Raw genomic sequence first — 24,274 nt, 5'->3', positions numbered from 1 at the left:
GAAGAGGGTAGTCTGTCCTGTTCACTCACCAGTGTTAGGGCAGGACAAGTCATAGTTCCATAACTCAGGCTGAGCGGTTTTGCATTTAAAGCAGGGATTCCACCGCTTTGTGATGTATGTAGGATACAATGTGTTCTCTCCACACTTGGACAGAAGGGATGTTCTGAGAATTTAGAAGTAAATCAGTTAGTTAGTTAGAGTTAGAATTAATTTAAAAGTGGGTCCTCTAAAATTATTTAGCACCACATGCACTGGCTCCATTGGAGACCATTTTTAGGCTCAGTTACCATTTTTGGCCATAACTGAAAATTTCTTCTTCAAAAGAGGCTGCCAAATATTGCCCTTCTCCAGAGAATTCCACAAAGAACGGCTCTTTCAAAATGTCTGCTGTCTCCTCATTTTCAGTGGAAATGAAGCCAAGATGACATCAGGGAAGATGGTAGTCCTCACGCTGCCTGGGGCTACCATCATCTTCTCTGGATTCACTGCCATTAAAAACCAGATTCATTTTCCTCCTCCTCTCCCTGGCCAACAGGGCTCTTATTCCCAGAATACATACTGTTTGTCTTTACAGTGGGAGAATCCCAGCCTCCGCTGCCCAAATCAGTTTTGAACCACACTAAACACAAATGTTGTAGTGGAGGTGGGTGCAAAGAGTCATGTTGTCGTGGAAGATGAGGGAGGTGGAGAGAAATAAAAGTGTGGACAGTCATTTTGTTGTGTGTTTGTCCAGTGCCTATCACAAGGGGATCCTGGGCTGGGGTTCCTACATGCTATAATCAAAATAGAAAGAAAAAGCAGTTTTTTTTTCCTAATAACTTTTTTTGTGAAAGAGTTGGGGGTGGGATTTTCCAAAGTGCCTAAATCCCTTTGGACATGAATGGGAATTAGGAGCCAACCTCATTTTTTAAAATCTCGCCCTTGTCCACTGAGGAGAGGCTTCCCTACTTCCTTTGTAACAGTGCGCAGTGGCCTTGGACGGCAATATATTCCTAGCAGATGGCAGCAGGTGCAGTGTATCGTCCCTCGTATAGTGTGGACTGTCCTAAATAGTTTAGGAGTTTTGTTTGAGACCTGGTCGTTTGGTTCAAAGTCCATTTTATGACGTTTTCTTTTCACTTAAGTGATGATTGGCAAAATCCAGTAACTTGCAATCGGACTCCCATGCTTCAGTGTGAATTAGGCCTTATCTGTACTAGAAAAGTGCGCCAATTTAATTTGTCTAGTCAAATTGGGGAAAACCCCCAACATAGAGAGCCATCAGCTTTCACCTTGCATCAGTGCATTGCTGACCAAACCAGATTTTACCTTTGCTTAAACCAGTTCATTTTAAGATTTTAAGATCATTTTCGATTAGCCACAGATTGACTAGATCAATTTTTAAATTGATTTAGTTAATCTGGTGCACTTTTTAGAGAGGTTTGACTATAGCAAAAGTTTCGATGGTTGTAGTAAAGCACCATAAAGCACATTGCGTGGGTGTTATTAGACAGCTTTGTTTAAAATCAATTCTTTTGTGTATTTCCATTGATACAGAATATTATAGCACCTTGTTTTCTTCATTGTATTGTAGTCTCAAAGAAAGACTTTTGTCACTTACTACCCCTCTTTTCTTGTGGCACCACTTCGTACTCCTTTTTGGAGCAACATTCATATTCTGGCTTGATCTGGGACATCATCAGTTGCACTGGTGGTCACTTAGTACTTTTTAGAGACTCAACGTAAGTGTATGCTGTTATCAAAGAAACTCCGGGGAGGTGTCCTGCTAAACTAACTTAGATATAAAAACCCTGAATATGACTTTTTTTTCTTTAGCTCCAGCACAGGAGACATAGCATTTTGCCTCGAAATTTCTTGAATTTCCCATTCTGGTCTCTGTGGCCAAATTTACATTAGAAAAATCACTGATGAGCAGTGTCAGCAATGGTTTCCGATGAACTGTTTCTGTGGAGTAGAGCAGGACAAAAGTGGTTCAGAAAACTCTGGTTAAAACACGTAGAGCAAGTCTCAGGCACGGTTTTCTGAAACAGTTCAGAACCCTCTTTATCCTGGGCTATGTTAAAGCAGCACTCAGCTGAATGGGTGCTGTCACTTACCAGCAACACGTCTTTTTTCTAGTGCAGAGTAGGGCTGAAGGGTTACATTGACCACTTAGCTGCAGATTTACCATGTCTGTTTCCAGAGCCCTGCTCCCCATTGTGCTGCATGCATCAGGCAGCGAGACCAGCCTACTGCCATTGGCGGCACCTCTCATGCGACTGTCTTTCACTAGCCCCAGGCAATGTGCCTTAGTCAGACCTCAATTAGCAGCGCAGTCCTGTGACAGCACATTGGGTGGGCCAGTAAAGGCTACAGTGCTGGGTCTGCCATTACAATCATGTGCTCTTACAGCGGACAAGAACCCCCCAGGTAAGGAGTGAACACAGCTGCTGCCATTTAAAGGAACAACACCACGTTCTGCTTGCTGGGGCGTGCATTTAATTGTAGCATCAACCACGTAACTTGCTTTTGTTAGGCTTCCTTCACTTTTCTGGGCTTCGCATGTACACTTTGCTAGAATCCTGTCTGTGTCTTCTAATTCTGCCAGTCACACATCACACTCCCCCCATCGTGCTTGCTACAGTTACACTTTTAGCTATGCCTCTCTTTCTCAGCCTAGACTGTCTCTCCATGTAGTGTGTGCATCTCTGTTTGTCTAACCCCATCAATCTCTCCCTCTTGTATTAAAGCTACTCCAGGCTTTCAGGTACTGGCCCTTGTTGGAGACTGGATTATTCGTTGGATCTGGAATGTCAGTTTGTCAATTCCTATTTTCTACATGTGCTCACACATTTACCGCCCCCACCCCACCCAAAGGCAGATGAATTTTTTCAAGCCTTCCTTTCACCACATAAGAAAACTCCCCACACCAAAATGGCTTTAAAATAAGCCATAAACTAACAACCCGATATAAAAAGAAGGCATTCTTTCATAGGAGAGGAGACAGTGTGGTTAAAGCATAAACATGGAGGAGTGAGTGCTGGATTCTCTTACCCAGTACTGTCACTGTTATTTGTTGTGACCAAGAAATTTAACAGCAAAGTTTGTTTCCCTTTTAATATCCAGCTCTAGAAAACGCTTTGCAATCCTTGCATAAAGTATTATTATAGCAGATACAACTTCTTTCCCCCCAAAAGTGAAAGAATACTCTTGTCTGTATCCAACAGACACGAAAATTCTGTCGCAGAGTCAGATAAAAGCTTCAGGAAAACAGACTTCCTAAACAATCAGTTAAACTATGTCCTTTCCAATTACTCAAACACAATCATTCCTACTCAAGTGAGAGGAGTGAGGATAACAGATCTTTTAAAATATGAAGTCTCCCTGGGGGGATGCAGGTACCTATTTTAAAAAGAGCAGCCTGGAGGTGGGCAAAATAAGCCCCCAGAGCTTGAATTTCATGAAGCTAGGAACACTGATTCTGTATGTTCAACCAGCAAAATTTAATACAACAGGAGTAATTTCAAAAGTGGATGCTCACTGCACCATGGTCAGAATGGGAAAGCCATCAAAAATGTAACAATTGCAGGCAGAAAAATGTCCATGTTAAGTAATGGTGCCCACTGTACGTACCATCTGTATGGGGAAATCTGGCTTCCAACAGCTAATATTGTCATCAAAATAACTATTTTTTATTTGATTTATTTATCAATATATAGGGAGTGAGAGAGCACGCTCATTCTCCCTATATAGATCTAGTTCTGTACCTATAGACCTAGCTCCATAGACATTCAATGCTATCTACAGAAAGCCTTCCCTAACTACAACAATCTATCATTCCTGTAGAGGGCCATCTCTCTGCCTAGTAACGGAGCTTATCTCTAGCTATCTAGGGAGAGCTATAAGAACTATTGCTATCTCTAGGATCCACTGCAATCTATATACATCTAGAGAGATCCTTCTCTATCTGTGAGAGCCACTGCTATCTCTAGGGATCTATCTTCACCTAATTCTAGATGTAGCAAGCTATCTATACCCACAGAGAGAGAAAGACATCTATCTCTATACATAGAGCTAGACAGATGTATATCTAGATCTCTAGATGGACAGACAGTTAGTTAAAACCACAATAGCTCAGGGGAAAAAACTCCAGATAGATATCTGTGCATCTAGTTACGTATAATTCAACTCTACCTGAACCTGCTCGTTTGAAACAGATACATACTACCAAACTCCAGGCAGGAGCATTAGAAATACTACTATGTAATTACTGTAACTTCCCCCTTGATTAAGACTGTTCCATACAAAAGACATACATCATCATTTTCTAATGTAATAGACAAGGTGCACTGCATTTCCCACATCTGCTAGGGAGGGTACATGAACTTACATGGCATGAAGGTTGTTTTCTTGGTGATAACTAGATTTTGTGCTCATTGTTCCAGCCAAGCACAGCAGAAAAACATACAGTCGGCAATTGCCCACCTGCTTCCAGTGTGTACGAAAAGTATGGACATATTAAGGTAAGAGCAGTAGCAGAAGGGGAAAAGCTGGGAACAAATGTATACCCTGTAGGTACAAAACAATAAATTTCCCACACACTCATAATGAAGGAGACTCCACAACTCTGCTCAAAACAGTTTATTTTATTTTTTTGTCAGACAAACACATTGATTTCTGGACCACAGTAGAGGATGGAAACCTTTCACAAACTTATTTATTTGAAAATACAAATATAAAATTATACTTTCCACATCTGTGATGTGAGAGACCCCCATCCACATAGTATTTTACAACAGGGCTTTAGAAAGCCATACACAGAGACCTGAAAGATGCTTGATATATAGATACAGATATATGTATATGTGTGTGTATATATAGTTTAAAAAAAAAAGGTCACTACCAAAGTTCTCATCAGTTCATACTAAAGTATAAAAGGAAGGGCTAGGCCTGCCACTGTGCCATAGTTTATTTAGATACATTTATGACCACCTGAATGCTTAGACTTGCATTCTATTACTGATGGAATTCAGACCTTGTACAACATATAATGAATTGTATTTGCTATCCACTATAGTCAAAATGACACACACAGATCCCACACTGGGTGTTAGAGTATGTACAGAATTATAGCATGGTTCTTGTCAAAGTTGTTTAGCTTTGATTTCACACTGAAATGAAATTCTGTCAAGACAATACAGTCTGATTGTTTGGAAACTTGTGAACAGATCACTTAGATTGACTTTCTTAACTACTTGTTTTTGGTAAATTTTATTACAGTATTAAAGTATTGCTTAGCTTACAGAATCTCCTCATGTAGTGTTCACACACAAAAATGGGTTTGAATTAGATTCTGTACTTATGAAACTCTACAGTGTATGTATGCAGACCAAAGAATCTGCCCTTGTGTCTTCAATGCACTGTCTCCCACACTTACACTAAATTTAATTTTCCTGTGTCAGTTGCTTTGCTCTTAAAAAACACTCAGGAAAAAAAAAAGCATCGAAAAACGTTCCACCCAAGAGACAGTTCCACAGCATAAAAGATAACTATGAGTTAGTGTTTTTTGTAAACAATTTCATATGCAATATCATATATAGCCATGGCTGACTTTCAATAAAAATGTAGTAAACAATATTGCTTTATTATAGATTATGTTGCATTGAGTGAATGGCAGAATGAAACAGGATGGTATTTGTGGCTGAAGTCACTAGCCCTCATTCACACTAAAGATCAAAAAAGCATTATAGGTTTAATAGCTGGGGGAAGGAAAAAAAAATCCGAACACCTTTCAGGTCATTATTACCCATAATTACCCAATGATTTAAACTAGTCTAGCAAGATGTGTAACATTCACCAGCTGTATACTGCTGTACAATGGAACAAAATGACAGCAACAGAGCCATGCTACCTTAAAGTCCAAGCTACCAATTCAAATTCAAATGAACATTATGAAGTATAGAAAACAAAAAGGACAGATCAGTCTTCATTTTAATCAAGTCAATCACAAATGAATCTCATTTGGGTGGGGGGGTAGTTAACCTCATTAACTAAGTTTTCCTGGATGCTGCAATCTCTCCAAAATTTACATTGGGTTTAATAACAAAAGATGTCCCACTGTTAGCACTTTGTATCGTAATGCCGGTCTACCAGATGTGTGATGTATCCCTATCTGGACAGGGACAAGAAAACCCATCTCTGCGTTAAACGGTAGTAGTGTAGTTCATGGACGAGCAGGGCGTATTTTTTGTTGCCCATTTGCACAAGTAGGCAGGAGTCTCTCTTTTTTGGTAACTCCAGGGCTAACCGTTCTAAATGAGATATTCTGAAGCAAAAGGACAAGATGGGTTGAGGCAGTGCATTCCCCACTGTGCTTGACTAAAATAAAGCTGTAGCTGAACCTTTGTGCTAAAATAATTTACAAAGAAAATCCTTCGAAATGGACTTCCAGATGAGTGGGGGACTAAAGTGAACCTTAGTCTAGGTAGCCACATCAAAAACATATCAGGTTCCACAATATTTGTGCTATGGGCCACTGGGACTTTTCAAAAGGTATATAAACATCTAAAACATATTCACACAGATTATCAATTTCTTCTGAGCATTCTTAAAAAAATATTTTTCTCTTAGTAAAATCATTTTAATATACCATGCCTCCCTCTTTTAAAAAATAAATTAAAAAAATCCAGTTTTGCATATCTAGCATTAGCATTTAAGGTAGTATGGCACACCCCCTTTTTAAAGTCAAGGGTGGGGATCTACAAAATGCTTTCAGAGTTTGCCAGCATTTTTAACATTGTGAGACCTTTGGTTAGTTGAAACCACATCAGATCAGCAAAAAATAAAACAAAAAGACGGGAAAAAAGGAAAAAAAACCGCCCAAAATCATTAGCATTTTTTTCTTAAATAAGAGAAAGTTCTATCCTTACTGGTCCTAAATCTGAATAACTACATCTAAATTTTAACCTTAATTACAATACACCTACCAATATGTACTAGAAGAGGAAGAGAGAAAGAGGAGGGGGAAAATTCACTACACTAGCATCAGGACAGCACTCTTACAAGATAGCCATTTTATACACTATTAACATACAACAATGATCAACAAAGAATATTCTATGAGGTGATAGGGAATGGAGAGGAAAAACAAATGGTAGTACAGTACGTCATCAACATTGACAAAATATTAATAAAAAATTCCCTGACTTATATACTGGATCTCAGGGAATTTGGTTTGTGTTTTTTTTTTTTTAATTATTTTTGTTTTTTAAAGAACTGTTATTTTATTACTTGATCAAGTCTCAATATTTAAAAAGCGTCCAGCATTTTGCTTAAACCTGGTTGTTCTGAAATAAGAAAAAAAACCTAAAATATTACACACAAAAAAAAGCATGATTTTGTTTTTAAAAAACAAGAAAAACAAGGTTTTTTTCCTTTCAGTTAGCATTATGGTGCCTTGTTTTCTGTTAAAGATGCCTTGCTCTACCTTGTCTATTGAATGTCTACATTAGTCTACTTGTTAGTAAAATTTACAAAAATAGGAGTGCAGCAGCTCTTTTTAACAAATGTCGCATTCAGTGTCTTATACTGGCTGTACCTAAAGTACCAAATTTATAAACGTAACAATTTAAAAAAATATTAATAAAACTTGTCAATATTACGTTAAAAAAAGAAGAAATATATCCACACTACAGTATGTTCTTAATGCCACCTACCATGTTGTACTTCTATTTTGCTGTTGCAGGCCTATTTACCAATATTTAAAAAAATTAAATTAAAAAATATCCTTCATAAGTTTCCTCCCCCAACAGAGGACCATATACATAACAGCCAAATATTAAACATGTGCAAATAGGAAACTGTCAGTTTTTCCCCCTACCAGTCACAGTGCAATGATGTTTTATACTTTTTATATTTTTTTTAATTCTGTTTACATCTACAATAAATTAAAATCTTCTGTCGCTTCTAGGGTGATAGCACTGAGGTATTCCAAACAACGAAACAAAAAAAAAGTTGCTTTCCTAATTTGTTAATATAGAAAATAATGGATAAAAGGTATAATGCAAGCTTTAACGCTGCTCCTCCCACGGCCTGTTAGACATTGAAGAGGAACCTCTTCTCTGTCAGAGCTTTTATAGGACATGCAGAACAGCTGAAATGACTGGACAGCAAGTAGATCTAATTTAAATTAATGACTAATAAAAAGGTGTGCTTCAAACTTTAAATACTTTAAATATTAAACTTGTAGCTTTTTTCAGTCTTGGGAAAAAGCAGTTCTTAAATTAAAAATATAACTAGACTGTTACCTTTTAAGCTGTGCACATATGACTAGTTAATATGCTGGTATGACGCTAGTACAGTTATAAGGTCTAACACACCTACAGAGCAAGCTAAACAGTGTTAATCTAACTCTTATGGGCCAGCTCTGGCTGTGATCTAAACATTTAAAACTTAATCTTTTTTCTTCCATTTAGTAGAGAAACTGCCTTAGACTGACCCCATCACAAAAATATTTTGTATTTCTCTTTCTCTTTCTTAATAGTTTATATGTAGTTAATGGAATTGTATTTACAGTTTATTTTTTTTCAGAATTCACAATTTCAAAAAACCTTATATCACCTCTTTCAACCAAAAAAAGCACTTATAGAAAAAGGACACAAAAATTTTGCAGTCCTTACCTTATTGCCGAAAATAGATATAATTAGGTTAACAAAGACATCACAAATAAAAAGAACGGCTAGAGATCCTACAATTCAACTACCCTCTCAGCTCCCATACAACGCACACTAGAAACGTTACTTCAGCCCACCCGCTGCACTGGCTCTACTTCTAATTCAGTGTGTGCTAAAATTCCACCTGAAAAGTTTACAGTTTCAGAATTGGTACCAAAAGACTGAGAATCACGTTACCATCTCAGCATCCTTTAAGCAACAACTACATAAAACAAAAGGAAAAAGGACCGGGAGGGGGGAAAAAAAAAAAGAAAACCCCTTAATATAAACAGTTATACTATGGTTAGGCTTATACTACATACACAAATTAGAACTACATGACTACGAGAGTATATCAAATGCTACGAAAATGTGATTCAAATAGATTTAAAAGGGGGAGAACCCATCAAGAAAATAAAACAAAAAAGAAATGATTCTATATACACATTTTAAAAGCTGTTGTTTTTATAGTACAGCAGATTCATGAGATGATGAGAGAGATTTTAAACAACCTAAGTCCGTAGAGTGCCACCTCCAGTTTGTTTATGTTATTGGTGATGATGTAGTGCTCAAAGTCTGATGATATCACCTGAACATGGGACCATTCAGAAACTTCGCCCTGTCTTGCCTGGACATCCAGATATACTCTATAAAGGACAAAAAGAATACATAACATAACCAGCTTTTTGAGAGCAACAGAAGTTCCCAAATCTAGTGGAGTTCCTCCCGGGGTTTATTATGTACCTAGATAGCTCAGTGGAATTCCTGTGATGTTATTTTGATCTACTTTGGTGCAATTAGTGCCACGCAGTATAAATGTGACATACAATGGACCTGACCCAGGGAGGCGCTGAGGACCAGTAGCTCTTGTTGAAGTCAGTGGGAGCTCAGCACCTCTCAGTATCAGGCTCACTATTAATATGTGTAATATGGAAAAAAGGTAATACCACTTAAATACAAAGAGAGGAACAGAAATAGTCTAAATATGACCTCTTCAGTTTATATAAAAAACAGGTGATGCTGGCAAAATGCATGGCAAAGGGTCAATGTATGGGAACTGTGCAAAATTTTTAATATTAAAATGAGAAGTGTACTTAAATGTATAACACTTGTATTTTGGGCCATAATCTGTTCTAAATTACATGGTGTCAATCCAGAGTGACATAACTGAAGTTTTTGGGGTTCCTCTGTATTGAAAAGTTATAACAAAACAGAATTTAGCTTATTGATCTTATCTTTCAAATACATTACAAAGGTAAAGCAAATACCAGGAGAAACCTGTTTCCAATTCAGTGCTCCTTTGACAAGCTCTTTTTGTGGTTTTTGTGTGTTTGTTTTTTTGTTCACTAATATTTGGGAACAATAAAATATGACTAGATTAATCAGAAGTATGGGAAAATCTCCTTCCGCGTCAGTCACATTATTGAGTTTACATGGCTTTATAAAATGTATATTTTAAAACTGTTAGAGTATTTGCAAAATGGTAACAACTTTTAAATGGGCACATTTCAACAGTAACGATTCCTAGTAGTGTGTAACCTCTCACTCACTGATCCTGCAGACACCTATGCATGTCAGTAATCCATCTGCCTACTCTTTATGGCAGTGTTTTTAGGATTGGCACAGAGTGGTGTAATTACTATTTACACTTCACCACAGAAATGATGACAAAAATAAAACACACCCCTGCAATTGCAGGCCCGGGTGTGATTTGCATCTTGTGTAGATGTACTCTAGTGAGCTTGCTAAAAACAAGCAAATGAGCTTCAGCACAGTCTGCACAAGCAAGTATGTGCCATGGAGGGCTTGGATCACAGTGTCCTCACTTTAGTGAGCTAGCTAGAGCACAGTTAGCGTGGGTACGTCTGCACAAATGGCAAATCACACCCGTGGCTGCAATGCAGCTGTACCCAGAGTTACATTCTGGCAGGAGGGAGGTGAAGTACACACTGGCAGACCTGAAAGCTCGCACACAGAGTATGCAGAATGGCTGGACCTAACATGAAATGCACTACACTTAATTTTAAGAAATGTAATTTTTAAAGAAAGACAGCTCGAATACTATCACATCCCATCTGAGTATCAAGATGAGATTTTTACTTTGCAGAAAGTACTGTGCTTGTGGAGAACCATTGTATTAGCAGATCTTCAAACTGGAGCTGTGTAGGCTGCCCACAGATGGAAGAGGAAACCATAGTGATATAAGTGAAAATAGGCCTGGGGAGGTACTGTCACAGTTACAAATTTCAAACTCCATAATCCTTGAGAAATTAATAATAAGGATCATTCTTCCCCACCAAGAATCTATTTTAATTAATGAGCAGTGTTAACAGCAATTTCTGGTTAAAGTCATTAATGGTTGCACTTGTAACACTGGCTAGTATATAATGGTTAGAGCTTGATGTGATGTGGTAGGTTTAAGATGGTTGCAATATATTAATTTTGTTAACGCTTCCTGTCTTGCAGCATTATTAGTTTAAGTTACTATGTTTTGTTACAATCCTCAACATGCTTTGAACTCTACCACTTGTCTTTATGAAGGATATGGACACAATAATAGTGAAGCATCATAAACTGGTGTGTGTGTGTGTGTGTGTGTGTGTGTGTGGACACACACTGTAATGTTACCAAAAAATAACTAGGATTAAAAATGAGTGCTTGTACATTTTACTCTCCCCATAAAAATAGTATTTTGTGGAGCAAATTAGTTCAGGAAACGTTCTTAAAAATTAAAATACATATTTATGCTAAAATGCAGGAGATGCACATAATCATTTACTTGTAATACATTAAAGGAGATTATAACATAGTAATAATTATAAACTGATCAATATAATATCTCTACTAGATACAAAAGTCATCCAGGCCAGAAATAATGGGTGTGTTGTGGGATGGTCTTGCCTTGATGGATAAGGGGTGTGGGGGGCGGAGGGGGTGGGGGGGAAAGTTGGTTTTGTTTTCTAGGCAGGTTGGTTGGTTTGTTTTTTTGCATATATTGGTAGATATACACACGCATTTAAGTATCCTCCACATGTGCTGTAACAATCCCCCTCACTTCTGTAGTTATGCTTTTAATTTCATAGATTTATTTGGCATTTAAAACATTATATTGATCAGATATATTCCTAGCTAAGGATCAACAGAAATAAAATTTGACATTTAAAGCAAACTATAAAGGTGAACATGTGGTTTAATGGGTATAACTTTTGTTTTCTATTGACTGACTTTTTAATTTACACTATTAGCAGTATAAGAATATTCATTTGCAAAAATGAATACACCAAAAGGCCAAACAATTTTTTTTAAACATGTAATTAACTCAAGCTCAGTTAAAAGGGTAGGAAACTGGCAGTGATCCAAATACTAAGGTAGTGTCTTTAATTTAATTTGTTTAGGTTTAATTTTTTAATCTAGATAATTGCTCTGTGGTTACTAGTAACTATGTTATTGTATAGCTGTAATATCTGGTACAGTACTTAATTATATTATGGTTTTCTTTGCAATGAAGGTGCTCACTTATTTTTAGAAAACTGCATTTATAGCAAATCCGTAATCCTCAGATCAATGGTGGCTACTGACACTTTTTCATTTGTTTCCCCAAAGGCTTCCGGAATCATCATTTATTCCCTTGGGTTTTAAAAAATCCAAATGACTGCTCTAAGATTAATAAATGTAAAAACACTACTTTGTTTACGGTCTAGCTCCTTATTCTCTTCCAGTTTCCAACCCAGGAGATTGATTTTAAAATAAACAAACTGCAAAAAGGAATGATTAAACGCCAAGGAAAAAAAGAAAGTGAAAATCAAAAGTTGTTTCCTTCATTTAAAATATATATATATGGGAAATAGCAGCTTAGCACAAAATACAAATGGTATATACTGTAATACCTCAAAGTGAGATGGCAACCAACCATGTGTAACGTTTCAATGGTATCCATTTGTAAAAGCCGTTGCAATCAAAGGTCCCTAAAATTGTACAATTATTAAGGTCATCAGTGCTATATACATGGGAACAGATTATTATTTTTGGCAAGTAATTATCAAAGGACTTGAAAGACTGTGTTGCCAGCATGAATATGTATTTAAGAAAGCTGTTCTCTGGTCACCAATGACTTGATGTGTTGAATTCTAATCTTACCTTACAAGACCATAATCTTCTCACTCCCCCTCTTACAAAACTAGGTTTTGTTTTTTTTTTTGTTTTTTTTTTTTAAATTAGGATTAGTAAATGGGCAATGTTAAAAATAAATAAATAAAAAAGACCCCCATGTTCTTGATAAGGTTATTGGGGGAGAGGAGAATTAAGAGGCTGCCAATCTGCATATCACACAGAAAATACTTTCTTAAAAAATGACAGTGCAGACAAAACAAGATGCAAATGTTGTATTATTATTATTTGAAAATCAGGACATTGCAGAGGTCAAAGCGCACAAGTTTTCAAGAACAAACAGGTCTTTTTCCTTTAGGTGAAAAGTGGAAATGGGGTGTTGTAAGTAGTGATAGATGGCAGTTTTAAATAGATGTAGCTCTTGGCAGAATAATAATCATCCACATTTCATAGTACAATTGATCCAATGGGATTGTCAAGATTTTTAAGCGACCTTATGATTGGAATGCAATTGAATAAGAATTCAGAATATTGGGGCACAAGTAAAAGGCTGCAAAAAGATATTTTAAAAATACAACAAAAACAACATTAGTTAAATTCAGGAACTTTGTCTGCACTACATTTTTATCCCCCCAACCAAATCTGGCTAAAATATTAACATTAATCTCTTATTTAGTTTTGAGCAGTCTTTTGAAACTATTCCATACATTTGACATTTTTAATTTATAAGATGGAAAACACACAATGAAAAATCTCATTGTTTGCTTAAAACCCTCCCACTTTTAGCTGGTGATTTCCCATTTCAAAGACTGACAGCCACTAAACAGATTCAAACACATTCATGCTAACACACAGCAGTAAAACAATACAATCTGAAAAACAGCATGCAAGTTTGTTAAGTAAATTTCCATTGCCTATATTAGTTAGATGATAGAACCATGAAAATATTTCCCATCGACTTAAGAAAAACAACATTAGGGACTTACTTATAACCTGCCAATTTCAAGAAATGTTAGCAATAAACTAGTTATCAGCATGTTGAGCAAACATCATCTCAGGCTAACTTTCCTTCTTCAATTCCACACTAAGGGCCTGACTCTGCAAACATTTATGCATGTACTTAACTTAAGCATACAAATAGTCCTATTGACATGAGTAGGACTATTCATCTGCTTTAAATTAAGGAAATGTATGGTTGCAGGACTGGAGATGCTAGAGCAAAGGACACTTTCTCTTTGATAGAAATTAAGAATTGGGGCTATATATGCCATTTGGTATGTCAGCCCAAAATATCTGTTCTACAATAGACCTACATTTAACAGGAACAGAAACTTTAAGCATTTTTTTTAATGTTAAAGTATTTCAACTCTATAATGGAGGAGTAAGGGTCATACAAGCATTTTCAATTCAGCTTATAATTCAAGTGACAGTCAGGGCAATGGAGTGTGCCGTTTTGAAACAAGTCTATTAGTAAATTCAACAGGTTAGATAAAATAGTATCACAAAATGGTAAAAGGCTAAGTGAGTAGTGCACCGTCCAATTCATTTTTAATCTAAAAAACCCCCAAAAACAAAAAACTCTCTATAAAAAAGTTCCTGAACTAAATTCAAATTAAGAGAGTAAGGGAAGAAATGGTTACTTACAGCGATTCCATGGCCAAAGCCAGAGCCTGGCTGAGGACTGGCAGCACTTATGTAATTACCAACACCGGAGTCCTGACTGGCTGTACCGTAGAGGTCTGCGACTGGACCTGGGCTGTTAGCCCCGGGAAATCCTCCTGGCCGGGCTGGATTGGAGCCTGCCGGGGAAGCGGGTGCGCCGAAATTCGGTTGAGCACTGTAGCTATTCAAGACTGGTGTGCAGAGAATAAAGCTGGGTATGAGGCCAGAAGCCTAGCATGCACTGTTATTACAAAGCCACACACTAGAATAAACAGCCTAGGCCCAACTTCTAACACTTAACCAAGGCCATGCGATAGGAGAGCAAGTACTGAATCATAGTCAGCCCATACTAAGAAGCTTGGAGCTCCAAATATATATAGATATATATATATTAAAAAAAAAACAATCATTCAACACACTACTGCAACCAGAGACTGTAGGTGCTCATGTTCACCAAATTATCACAAACTATATAGATATTTTCCAACATTTGATTTGATGCTCATGCAGTAGTAACAAGTTTTCTAGATCTGGGCACGTCGAGACAGCATTCACATCCCATGCAAACTACAAAGGAACTAGTTTTAGACTACACATTGTGTTAATATTGATATTAAAATGTTGACAGCAAATAAAGCAAATCACATCTAGTAAAATCATTTTTGGATCCGTTCAATACTTAAAAAAACCCAAATCTCACCCTTTTATCTGCAAGCTACATAAAGAATTCAATGTTTAAAAGGTTTTTTTGGTTTTTTGGTTTTTGTTTTTTTTTAAATGGTATGGAATGGAACATTTTGGAGTAACTTTTCTTTTTAATTGTTATGAAGGAGATTTTTTTTCCTTAGATTTGGAGAGCAAGGATCTCCCTCTATCACCAAAAATTGCACAAAATAAATAAAGATCAAAACCAAAAAAGAATTCCATAGGGATGTATGACACTCACCTCCTTAAGTGGAAGTAAAAGAAAATTTATTCTTTTAAGTCAGAAAAATGATGCTAACGGATAAATTTAGATATTAAAGCATGTTAGATGATCAGGTTTGGCATATCTCACAATCACTCTGGAATGTAAAATTTATGAGTAAAAGACGTCAATGTAAAGAGAAATGTTAGCAGGCTATGAAGACTCAAATGGAAATAGCTAGCTACAAGATAAACCTATGTTACTTGCAAGCTCCTTACAGAAGTGGATAGACATGCCTTTATGCCTCATAAGGTCCATCTATTCTCTCACAGCATCCCCTTGAAATCTAGATGAAGTTAGTATATATACTTGTATTTTTAACGGCTCATAGTTGGTTTCAAGGTCCCTCACTTAATTAGACTAGATTGAACAAGATGCGTGCAAATAAGCACAGTGAAAGGACAAATACATCAAAACGCTAGGCAGCCTGGCAAGTCCTTTATTAAATAACCTTAGTTATCACTCTATTTGTAACAGCTAGAGGGGTTTGCTTTTTAGTCATCTGTGGTGAAGAGGCAGGTATTTAAACACTTTTGTAAAAAACCCTAAATATAGCAGAGGAAATCCACATGGCATGATCTGAAAAGACCTGTCCACCTCAAATCTAATATAACAGGCTGTTCCACCTAGTTACAGAGAGACAGACAGACCTAAAAATGAAATTAAATACTGCACAGTCATACCCAACCTTTCATTATCTCTGAATTATTAGCATGAAGTAGCTACTAGAAACAGGCCCAGGCTGCAAAGTTTTGTATTTCTCCAAAGTTTTAAACTATACAGCTCCAGGGTTTTGGCCTCTCTCTCTTTGCTGAGTCTCCTGAAGACATTCATTAGGAGTTAAACAGGGGGTGAATGAAGTATAGCATTTGTGCTTGCCCTCTCCCTGTAATCTGCAGTTAAGAACTGAGCTGACCAATTGTAGGTTTTTATTGCTAATGAAATCGAAGAGTAAGCAAGTCCTATTCATCTGTCAGGAGATGCCTGATGTCAAGATTATGCTCCTACACTAAGAATCTTTCCAATGAACAAAATGGGCTTTGGATCAGATCCTTATTAAAAATTACAACAATTTATATGCAAATTTGATACAGCCAACATAGCCTTCAGCATCACACACTTCGGGAGTCTTAAGTCCATCGTGACACGATCATTCAGGATTTCCCACTATGCTTCCACTGTGCTGTATCAGCTAGAGTTAAATACTTCTCAACTGGATCAATTAACCAGAAAAAGTAAAATGGCAACCAATGGCTTTGCAAGGGTGGGAAAGTCCATTTTACAAAATACATTGTGCAATGTGGCTCTTTTAACTGGTAACAGAGGGAAGTAAGTAGGTCATCTAATTCAGCAAGTTAAAAAAAATAAGGCAAGAGAGAGTAAACAGATTATTTTGGAACATGCTGGCAAACAAAGCACCATTTTTTAATATTAAAGATTAAATGTCAAGATAACATTTGGCCTTCTCACTCAGGAAGAAAAATATCCAGCTGAGATATTCAAAAGCCCGTTATTATCTTGCTCTAGCACACTTTCTTCTTCTGGTTCAATTAAATGGATACAGGTTTTATTGCCAAGTCACACAGAAAACCTGGTTTGCCCAGTTGGGCAAATCCATGGGCCTCTAACAGGCCCACAGGAGGGAAAGAGCCCATTTTAAATTTTCTTCATGCTGATTTGCAAAGAATGCGGGCAGGGCCTTTACAAAGGAGGACATAAGGACCCACATTCCTTAGGACCAAAACATGCCAGGAGGAAAAAAATTACAGTGCGCAGGGTAGATAGATACACAAATAACCCTAACCAGTCCAACCATCAGCCAAAGCTCACACGAGATGGCTTGTGGCAAACCTTAAAAAATAACACTGCTCAGTCTTGTTCCATCCTAGCAATGGTGTCAATGACACTGTCATTTCTATTACTTGTTTTTAAATCTCAGATTGCAACAGAGGCATGTGTGCAGGGGAGAACAGGGTTTACAGAGAAGTGTCTAGCATTATAAAAGACATCACGGGCTGAGTAGTGGCACAGGTTTTGACTGTGATGCGTCTTAGGCTAAGGCTACGCTAGAGAATTTACAGAGGTGCAGCTGCACTAATGCAGCTGTGTCAACTCTGTAGTGTAGCTGCTCCAAGCCTTGTCTTTAGTGTCCCAACGAGCGGCAGTAGCTTTGTCAAGTGCTGGCCACACCGGTGCTTAGGGCGGTGTAATTTATGTCGCTCAGGGGATGCTTATTCACAATCCTGAGTGAAGTAAGTTATACTGACATAAGTGGAAGTGTAGACATAGCCTTTATGATGTGGATTTTAGACATTCATGAAAATGTCATATAGAATATGAACCATATATGAATAGAAATTCATGAAGACTGCATTCCAGAACAGGATTTGCTGGGAAAACCCAAGGTCATAACAAGGTGAGGAAGCAGTGGCAATCCCCAGCATACACAGGGCAGATTATACATAGAAATATGCCAAAGATTTAATTTAAAACAAATAAAACCAAAAAATATTCATAAACTAGGCCGAATTTATCCCTGGTGTAACTCATTGAAATCAGTGGAGATGATACCTGGGCTGAACATATCCCTCTGTTTTCAAAATCAATGATAAAATTACACTCACCACCACTGGTTTCTAGAGAGTTGTGCAGTATTCTAGCCTGATGTTCTGCTCTTCAGCTGTGTCAGAATCCATAAAGTGGATCAAGTTAGAGATGGAAGTGACCAGACTAGAGCGTCTAGCCTTCTACATGTGCAGAACAGAGTCCCTGACATCTCCAACTGTTGCTATGCTGCATGTGTGGAGGAGGGTGGGAGAAACACATTTCAAAGCTTCAAATATTTTCACTTACTTCAAAATGTATTTGAAAGGATGAAGTACTGGAGAGGCAGCGCTGACTGGCAGGTCTGGATACTGATGCTTACAGTGTATATCAGTGATTACCAAAGAAGCAACTGTGTGAGCCTCAGAAAACATAACCTCAAGTCGAAGAAGAAGAAGAGTAATATGGGCTATATCCTCAGCTGATATAAATCAGTAAAGCTCCGCTGCCTTTGGTGGAGCAATATTGCTTTACACAGCTGTGGATCAGGGACAGCTCTTTTAGGATGGTAAGAATGGCACGCCAGCTCAAGCAGAGACTTCTCCTTCGATGACTCCCTAACGCTGATGGATTATATTGAGGTTGTCTTTTGGTACGCATTGTGGTACACTAGGAATGGAATAGAGCTAAGGAAACACATTCGCTCGCCCTGAGGGAGCAAGGTACTGTGGGTTAGAGGGAAAAATTCCCTTTGTTAAAATAACGTACACAGTGGGAAGCCACTTGTAGTGAATTCCACAACAGACTCTCTCTCTATAGTGCTGAATGAAAGCCCCTCCATGATTTCAGTGCATTGTGCAAAATGTAACCCTGATATTGAGTGAAGTTTTTCTGTGCAAACATAAATAACAAAACTTTACTAGCAGAGGATTCCACTGTGTACAGAGCAAGGAGATGGGCTGGAATGTGAGTATCCTGTAGCTATTTACCACCCCCATGGCAGATAAAATGGGACCTCAAAAGATTTCAAAGGCAGCTCTACCATCTTATTGGCGGGCCTGATGGATGCCAATATGCTGCTAGTAGTAGTAGTAGCATAAATCATTTAGCGATAAGTTGCTGTAACACCACAACTAATAATATATGCATATACGTCAGCATCCAGAGTAAAATCATTCTTTTGCAACTGCAGAAATCATAGATGGATGCCAAGAAAACACTTGCTTTATCGGTTTCCTGAAAGGAAGAGAGAAAACAAAAAGCCACCGAACAGATTTCTAGAAACTAATCTAACTCCCCAACTCTGTCCCCAACCTTAATTTACATCTGTTTAAAAGATTGGGAATGTTGGTTTTTATACAGCCAAACTTTTGATTGCAGCTGTTTATTCAACTATCCTTCTGATTGTGGGTATGTAACACAAGAACAAGGTAATTTTCTATCCACTGAATATCCATTTCACACTACACCCAGATCACAGAACTGACTACAAGAAAAACGTGCAACAGAACCCACCCCCTGATCCATTATCTGGTAAATATACTACACAGGTAAAGTACGTTCAGGCGCCTATTTGTGCTTGGCCTACAAAATAGCTGGTTGTAGAAATTTTACAGAAGTGTTTGGAAGCTTTTATAGAGCTGACACTTCGCTCTAGCCCCAATAAATGTAACAGGAAAACTCTCATAATTGTAGGAGACTAAACACTTTGCAGAAAGCCATATTTTAAGAATTCACTCAGCCATGATGAGCTGCTAAATATTCGCCTTCTTAAAATATTAGCACCCAAATTAGCTAGAGATATTTTTAAGGCAGATTTGAAACAGCAGCAATGACTGTGAATGACTTCTCTGATGTGAAAGAAGTGATGTACTTTGTTAAGATATATAGCACTTTTAAAAAAATCTTGTCTAATATAAACGTGTGAATAGTGGACTCTCAGATTTAAAAAACAAAACAAAACAAAAAAAACCCTGAAATTCTTTCAGGCCAGAAAGGAGAACTAAGGTATTTTGGGGGGGGGGTCATATTTTTATTTAAAAGTTTCCAATTGTCACCTCAATCAGAGGAAAAGGAGAAACCTGGTCAGAGGAATTTCTGTTTTTAGTAATTAGGGAAACCAGAGAGTTTAAGATCCACATCTTCCAATGGAGTTCCAAAAGAAGGGGAGACAAACTCTGCTCTGAGTTATACCCAGTGGGCAGAATCAGGTCCAGGTTATGGGAGAGAAGAGTTGGACATGTGTTTTGCTGTCCTAGAGATAGGGGACTATTGTTTTCCAATATGGTGGAGTGAACTGTGTGTTATTTTTGGATGTCAGTCCAAGGAGATCAGGAAATAATTGTTATCCATTCTCTCTTTCCACCCAAGGCACCAACCATTTGATGCAAGTCTCTACTTAGTTCTGCATAAAGACACCATATAATGACTCAGCATTAAAGATGGGCAGGCACAATTACTTCCTCCACTGCTAAGTCTTGTTGATCAGACCACGTGTTTCCCACATGCCTTAAAAGGTTCGGGTCCAATTTACTAACCAATTGCACATGAAACCAACCTGCACAGATCATTTCACAGCAGTAGTACTGCAGCCTAATAACTCAAACCTTCAAGATTTTACCCCGCCTTTACCAACATATACTGTACCAGGTTAGGGTCAAGAGAGATGTGGGAAAGACTGGATGCATCTGTGATTCATAGCTCATCCACAACCCAGAGGTCCTCGGCTAAAACCTTGAGGATCTTCTAGACGTCCTCAGACCTAAATACTCCTTTCCAGTAGTGTCTTACCCTGTGGGTCAGATGGGCCAGTGCCTAGAGCAATGTGAATCAAGGGGAAGAATCCAACAGATGTGGCAGAGAATGGGATACACAGATTTGCTTTGCTTTGACGTAGCTGTGTATGTTGTTACAGCCTAGACTGATCACTAGTGCGTCTATTGGATTTTCACCTGTACTTGAAGTTTTGCCTGTTGGCTGCATTAGGCACTGATCCATTATGAAGCCTACAGGGGGTGGGGTAAATGCTTTTTACCTCCTATCTTTCAGAGGCGCATGACAGGGAAAGGTGGGTAGTTATTTTTAGTCTAAGCCTAGTGCAAAAGGAAGGACTAACTTGACACTATCCTTTTCCCCTGCCTTTCCTTCCTCCAATCCACAAACCCACCCATGAGTCCTACAGAGCAGCTGCCCTTCTGCTGACTTCCTTCAGAAACCTGTCAGTTCTGCTGCTTAGTTGGTCAACGGCATGGGTGCTAAAGGGCTGAATATGTTCCCTCTTCAGCGCTTTCAATACTCACTGGAGTAGGAATCAAAATGGAGACTTTGCTATAGCAGCGCCATTTGGGTGGCCTGGAGCTTAGGAAGCAATAAAAGACTACTACCAAACAGAGGTCAGGATGACGTGGGAAATATTATCACCACACGCTGCCTGCAAAGGGAAAGCAATGCTTCTCTGTCAGTTGTCATGAAGCAGGAGGGTCTAAGATGTCAGTGCATCAGTGCAGCAAGGGGGCTAACAGGGATGAAGGATGTATAGCGGGGCCCAGATTGAGAGTAACATTGAGGGAGAGCCACCAGTTTGATCTCTTGCAGCCACAGCAAGCCAGCAAAGTCCCAACATGTGTTGAAGCCAAATGAGTAACACACATCAGCAACAGCACCACAGAAAGGTGGCAAAGCTTCTGTGATGGAAAGGGAGAAAGGATGTAGAAATTAAAATGATAACAATGCCCAGGAGCTGAGCAACCTACATTACACTAGTCCTCAGAACCTCCAACTAAGCGTCAGGGTCCATTGTGCTATGTATTCTATATACACAGGAAGGAGTTACAGTCTAACTAGACAAGCGAGACAAAAGGAATTATCCCCATTTTACAGATTAGGAATTGAGGCACAGAAAGCTTAAGTGACTTGCCCAAATTCATATAGGGAGTCTGTGGCAGAGCTGGGAATTGATCCTGGTTCTCATGCCGAATGCCTTAACCACAAAGCTATCCTTTTTTAGTTTTCCTTTTTATTTGCGACTTTTGATATTTATTATTTGTATTTGTTGACATTTTGCTATCACAGTGTACTTATAAGGAAGGGACTGGATGTTGTTGAAATATGACTGGATATTAAAAAGGATTTGTAGGTCTGTAATGTACCAGGAAGCCCTGGAATAAACCAGTTCAATTTGGTGGTCGTGAACTTTTATGAAGTAAAGATAAAGCAATATTTCTGAAACAAACAAACAAAAACAAAAAGCTTGAACAAAAAGTGATTGATGGCTTTTTGGGGGCTGCTTTTAAATTGAGGTGGTAATGTTTGATGACTGAAGGACCTACTGGTAAGAGAAAACATCATCTTTCATTTTATTGAACAGTGGAACTAACTTTCTGTCAAAGGCAGCCTGTTAGGCTCTGTGCAGCTCTCAAATGAGCCTCCAGTGGGAAACAACAAAGTACTAAAAATCTGTTTCAAATTTCACTCTTGGAAACAGCAATATTACACAACAGCATCCAGTTTGGGCATAAGCTAGTTCTCAGAACAGATCTGGGCCTGTCAACCCCAGATTACACAAAGATCCACCAGAATCACATTAAAAATAAGAGCTACAAAAATTACAGGACCTGCCAGCATCCAACTTCAAGTTGTGATGTTAGTTTGTAAGACCCTTTGTTAGGTCTTGTTGGCTTGCAGAGTTGTACAGGTTTAGCTAAAAGTGTGATTTTAAGCTGATATGGATAAACTGGTTCATATCCCTATCTTATTTCAGTTTAAATCAGATTTGTTTTGGGTTACCTTACATCAAGTAGGAATCAGTTTAAGCTAAGCCCAGATAAGCCAATGTTATACCAAAATAAGTGTTTGCACTCTTTAACTAAATTGGTTTAAAAACTGATTCAAGTTAAGTTAGTGCAACTTCCTTGTGTAAACAAACTTTACACTATAGCTCTTGCAGTGGGGCCACACCTCTTTCTGTGGTCTGTACCGCACTTACGTTCACTCTGGTTGCTCAGCAAATCAGGTCTCAGACAGCTAGACAGGACTGGGCTTGCTTAGTACTTGGATATCGGTTGGATATGGTATTCTTCATTTTCTGTACTCAACCACTGGGCAGTCGTGCCAGGCACTGTTAAACAGTGGCCACTTTTCACTAGAGGTGGCCACATCTGCAATTCATCTCTATGCACGATACAGCCGTACATTTTATTGTACAATTTATGGAGCTAAATTTCCAAAGCCCCCTACGATGCATTTGGTGCTACAGAAATACAAGTTCATCATCATTACACTCTCTCCTTATGACCCCTCAGTGATTTCCACATTCCTACATGGAATATCTATAGAAACAAATCTTTTCACTGAAATAATCATGTAGGAGAATTTTAAAATACTCCAATAACTTCAGGACAGTTTTTCTTATGAATAAGATTTTACCATTAAATCATTCTTGTTCCCTTTTAAAGAAGCTTTCTTAACCCACTCTTAATGTGCATGTAACATACTTTTCGAAGTGCGGTTCTCCCAACACCTGATTTACGTGAAGAGCCAATAATTGGAGCTCACATAATAATCCTAGCTGTTCAAGACATACTAAGAAGGTGGAGACCCATAATGCTAAAAAATATTCTGCTGGGAGCAATGATAGGGAGAAAGCTGAGGCTAGCTTATCTGGTGCTTTGTCCTATGAACTGCCATGTTAACACAGAGCCTGCTCACAAATTAATCCAGTGTTGGACAAGAAAGGTCACCACTGAAAGATAAACTCTCTTTCGATAAAGTGTTGAGAAATTTCTAAATCATGACTCATTATGACATTTGCCTTAGCATATGATGTATTACTCCAAGGGGGATTCAGAACGCCTCTCTGGGAGGGAAGGGAAAGGGCATTAGTTAAAGTATGACCAAGTCGGGCAAATAAATGCCATCTGACTCGACTCAACTCAACTCATCCAAATTCAATACATACATAGAAAGGAGGAGGGGGAAATGGAGGTTACTTACCTGTAACAGGAGGTTCTCTGTGATGTGTGGTCCCTATGTGAATTCCACACATGGGTACACATGCACACCATGCACCTGAGTGAGGAATTCTTTATAAAAACAATGTCCATTGGCCTGCTCACGTGCCGTAGTGCTCCTCATGCTCACAACCGAGGGTAGAAAAAGGGTGGTGCAGGCCAATATCTCTCCAGTTTCCCATGCTTACTGCAGTCCAAACAATCCACAGCAGAGGGGACAGAAGGCTGGCTGTGGAATACAGATAGGGACCACACATCTCGAAGAACCTCCAATTACAGGTAAGCAACCTCCATGT

General features: G+C 38.3%; 1 protein-coding gene across 11 annotated transcripts in view; it reads right to left on the bottom strand.

Moving 5' to 3' along the window:
- Positions 1–4,607: 4,607 nt before the first annotated feature.
- The window catches only part of MSI2 (musashi RNA binding protein 2), a 364,912-nt gene continuing 345,245 nt past the window's right edge, over positions 4,608–24,274 (bottom strand). For 10 of the 11 annotated variants that reach the window (XM_067538055.1, XM_067538053.1, XM_067538056.1 and 7 more), the window contains 3 exons: positions 14,442–14,650; positions 12,578–12,655; positions 4,608–9,337 (listed from right to left, as the gene is read on the bottom strand). In XM_067538055.1, the coding sequence (XP_067394156.1) occupies positions 12,614–12,655; positions 14,442–14,650 (251 nt within the window). In that variant the 3' untranslated portion in view covers positions 4,608–9,337; positions 12,578–12,613. The remainder of the gene's footprint in view (positions 9,338–12,577; positions 12,656–14,441; positions 14,651–24,274) is intronic. The other variant, XM_067538051.1, reaches the window with a different exon arrangement.

The sequence above is a fragment of the Emydura macquarii genome, unplaced genomic scaffold (assembly GCF_026122565.2).
Source record: "Emydura macquarii macquarii isolate MOO-44397 ecotype Brisbane River unplaced genomic scaffold, CSIRO-AGI_Emac_v2 contig_450, whole genome shotgun sequence".
Classification (NCBI taxonomy): domain Eukaryota; kingdom Metazoa; phylum Chordata; order Testudines; family Chelidae; genus Emydura; species Emydura macquarii.
This window is presented reverse-complemented; position numbering and strand designations above follow the sequence as displayed.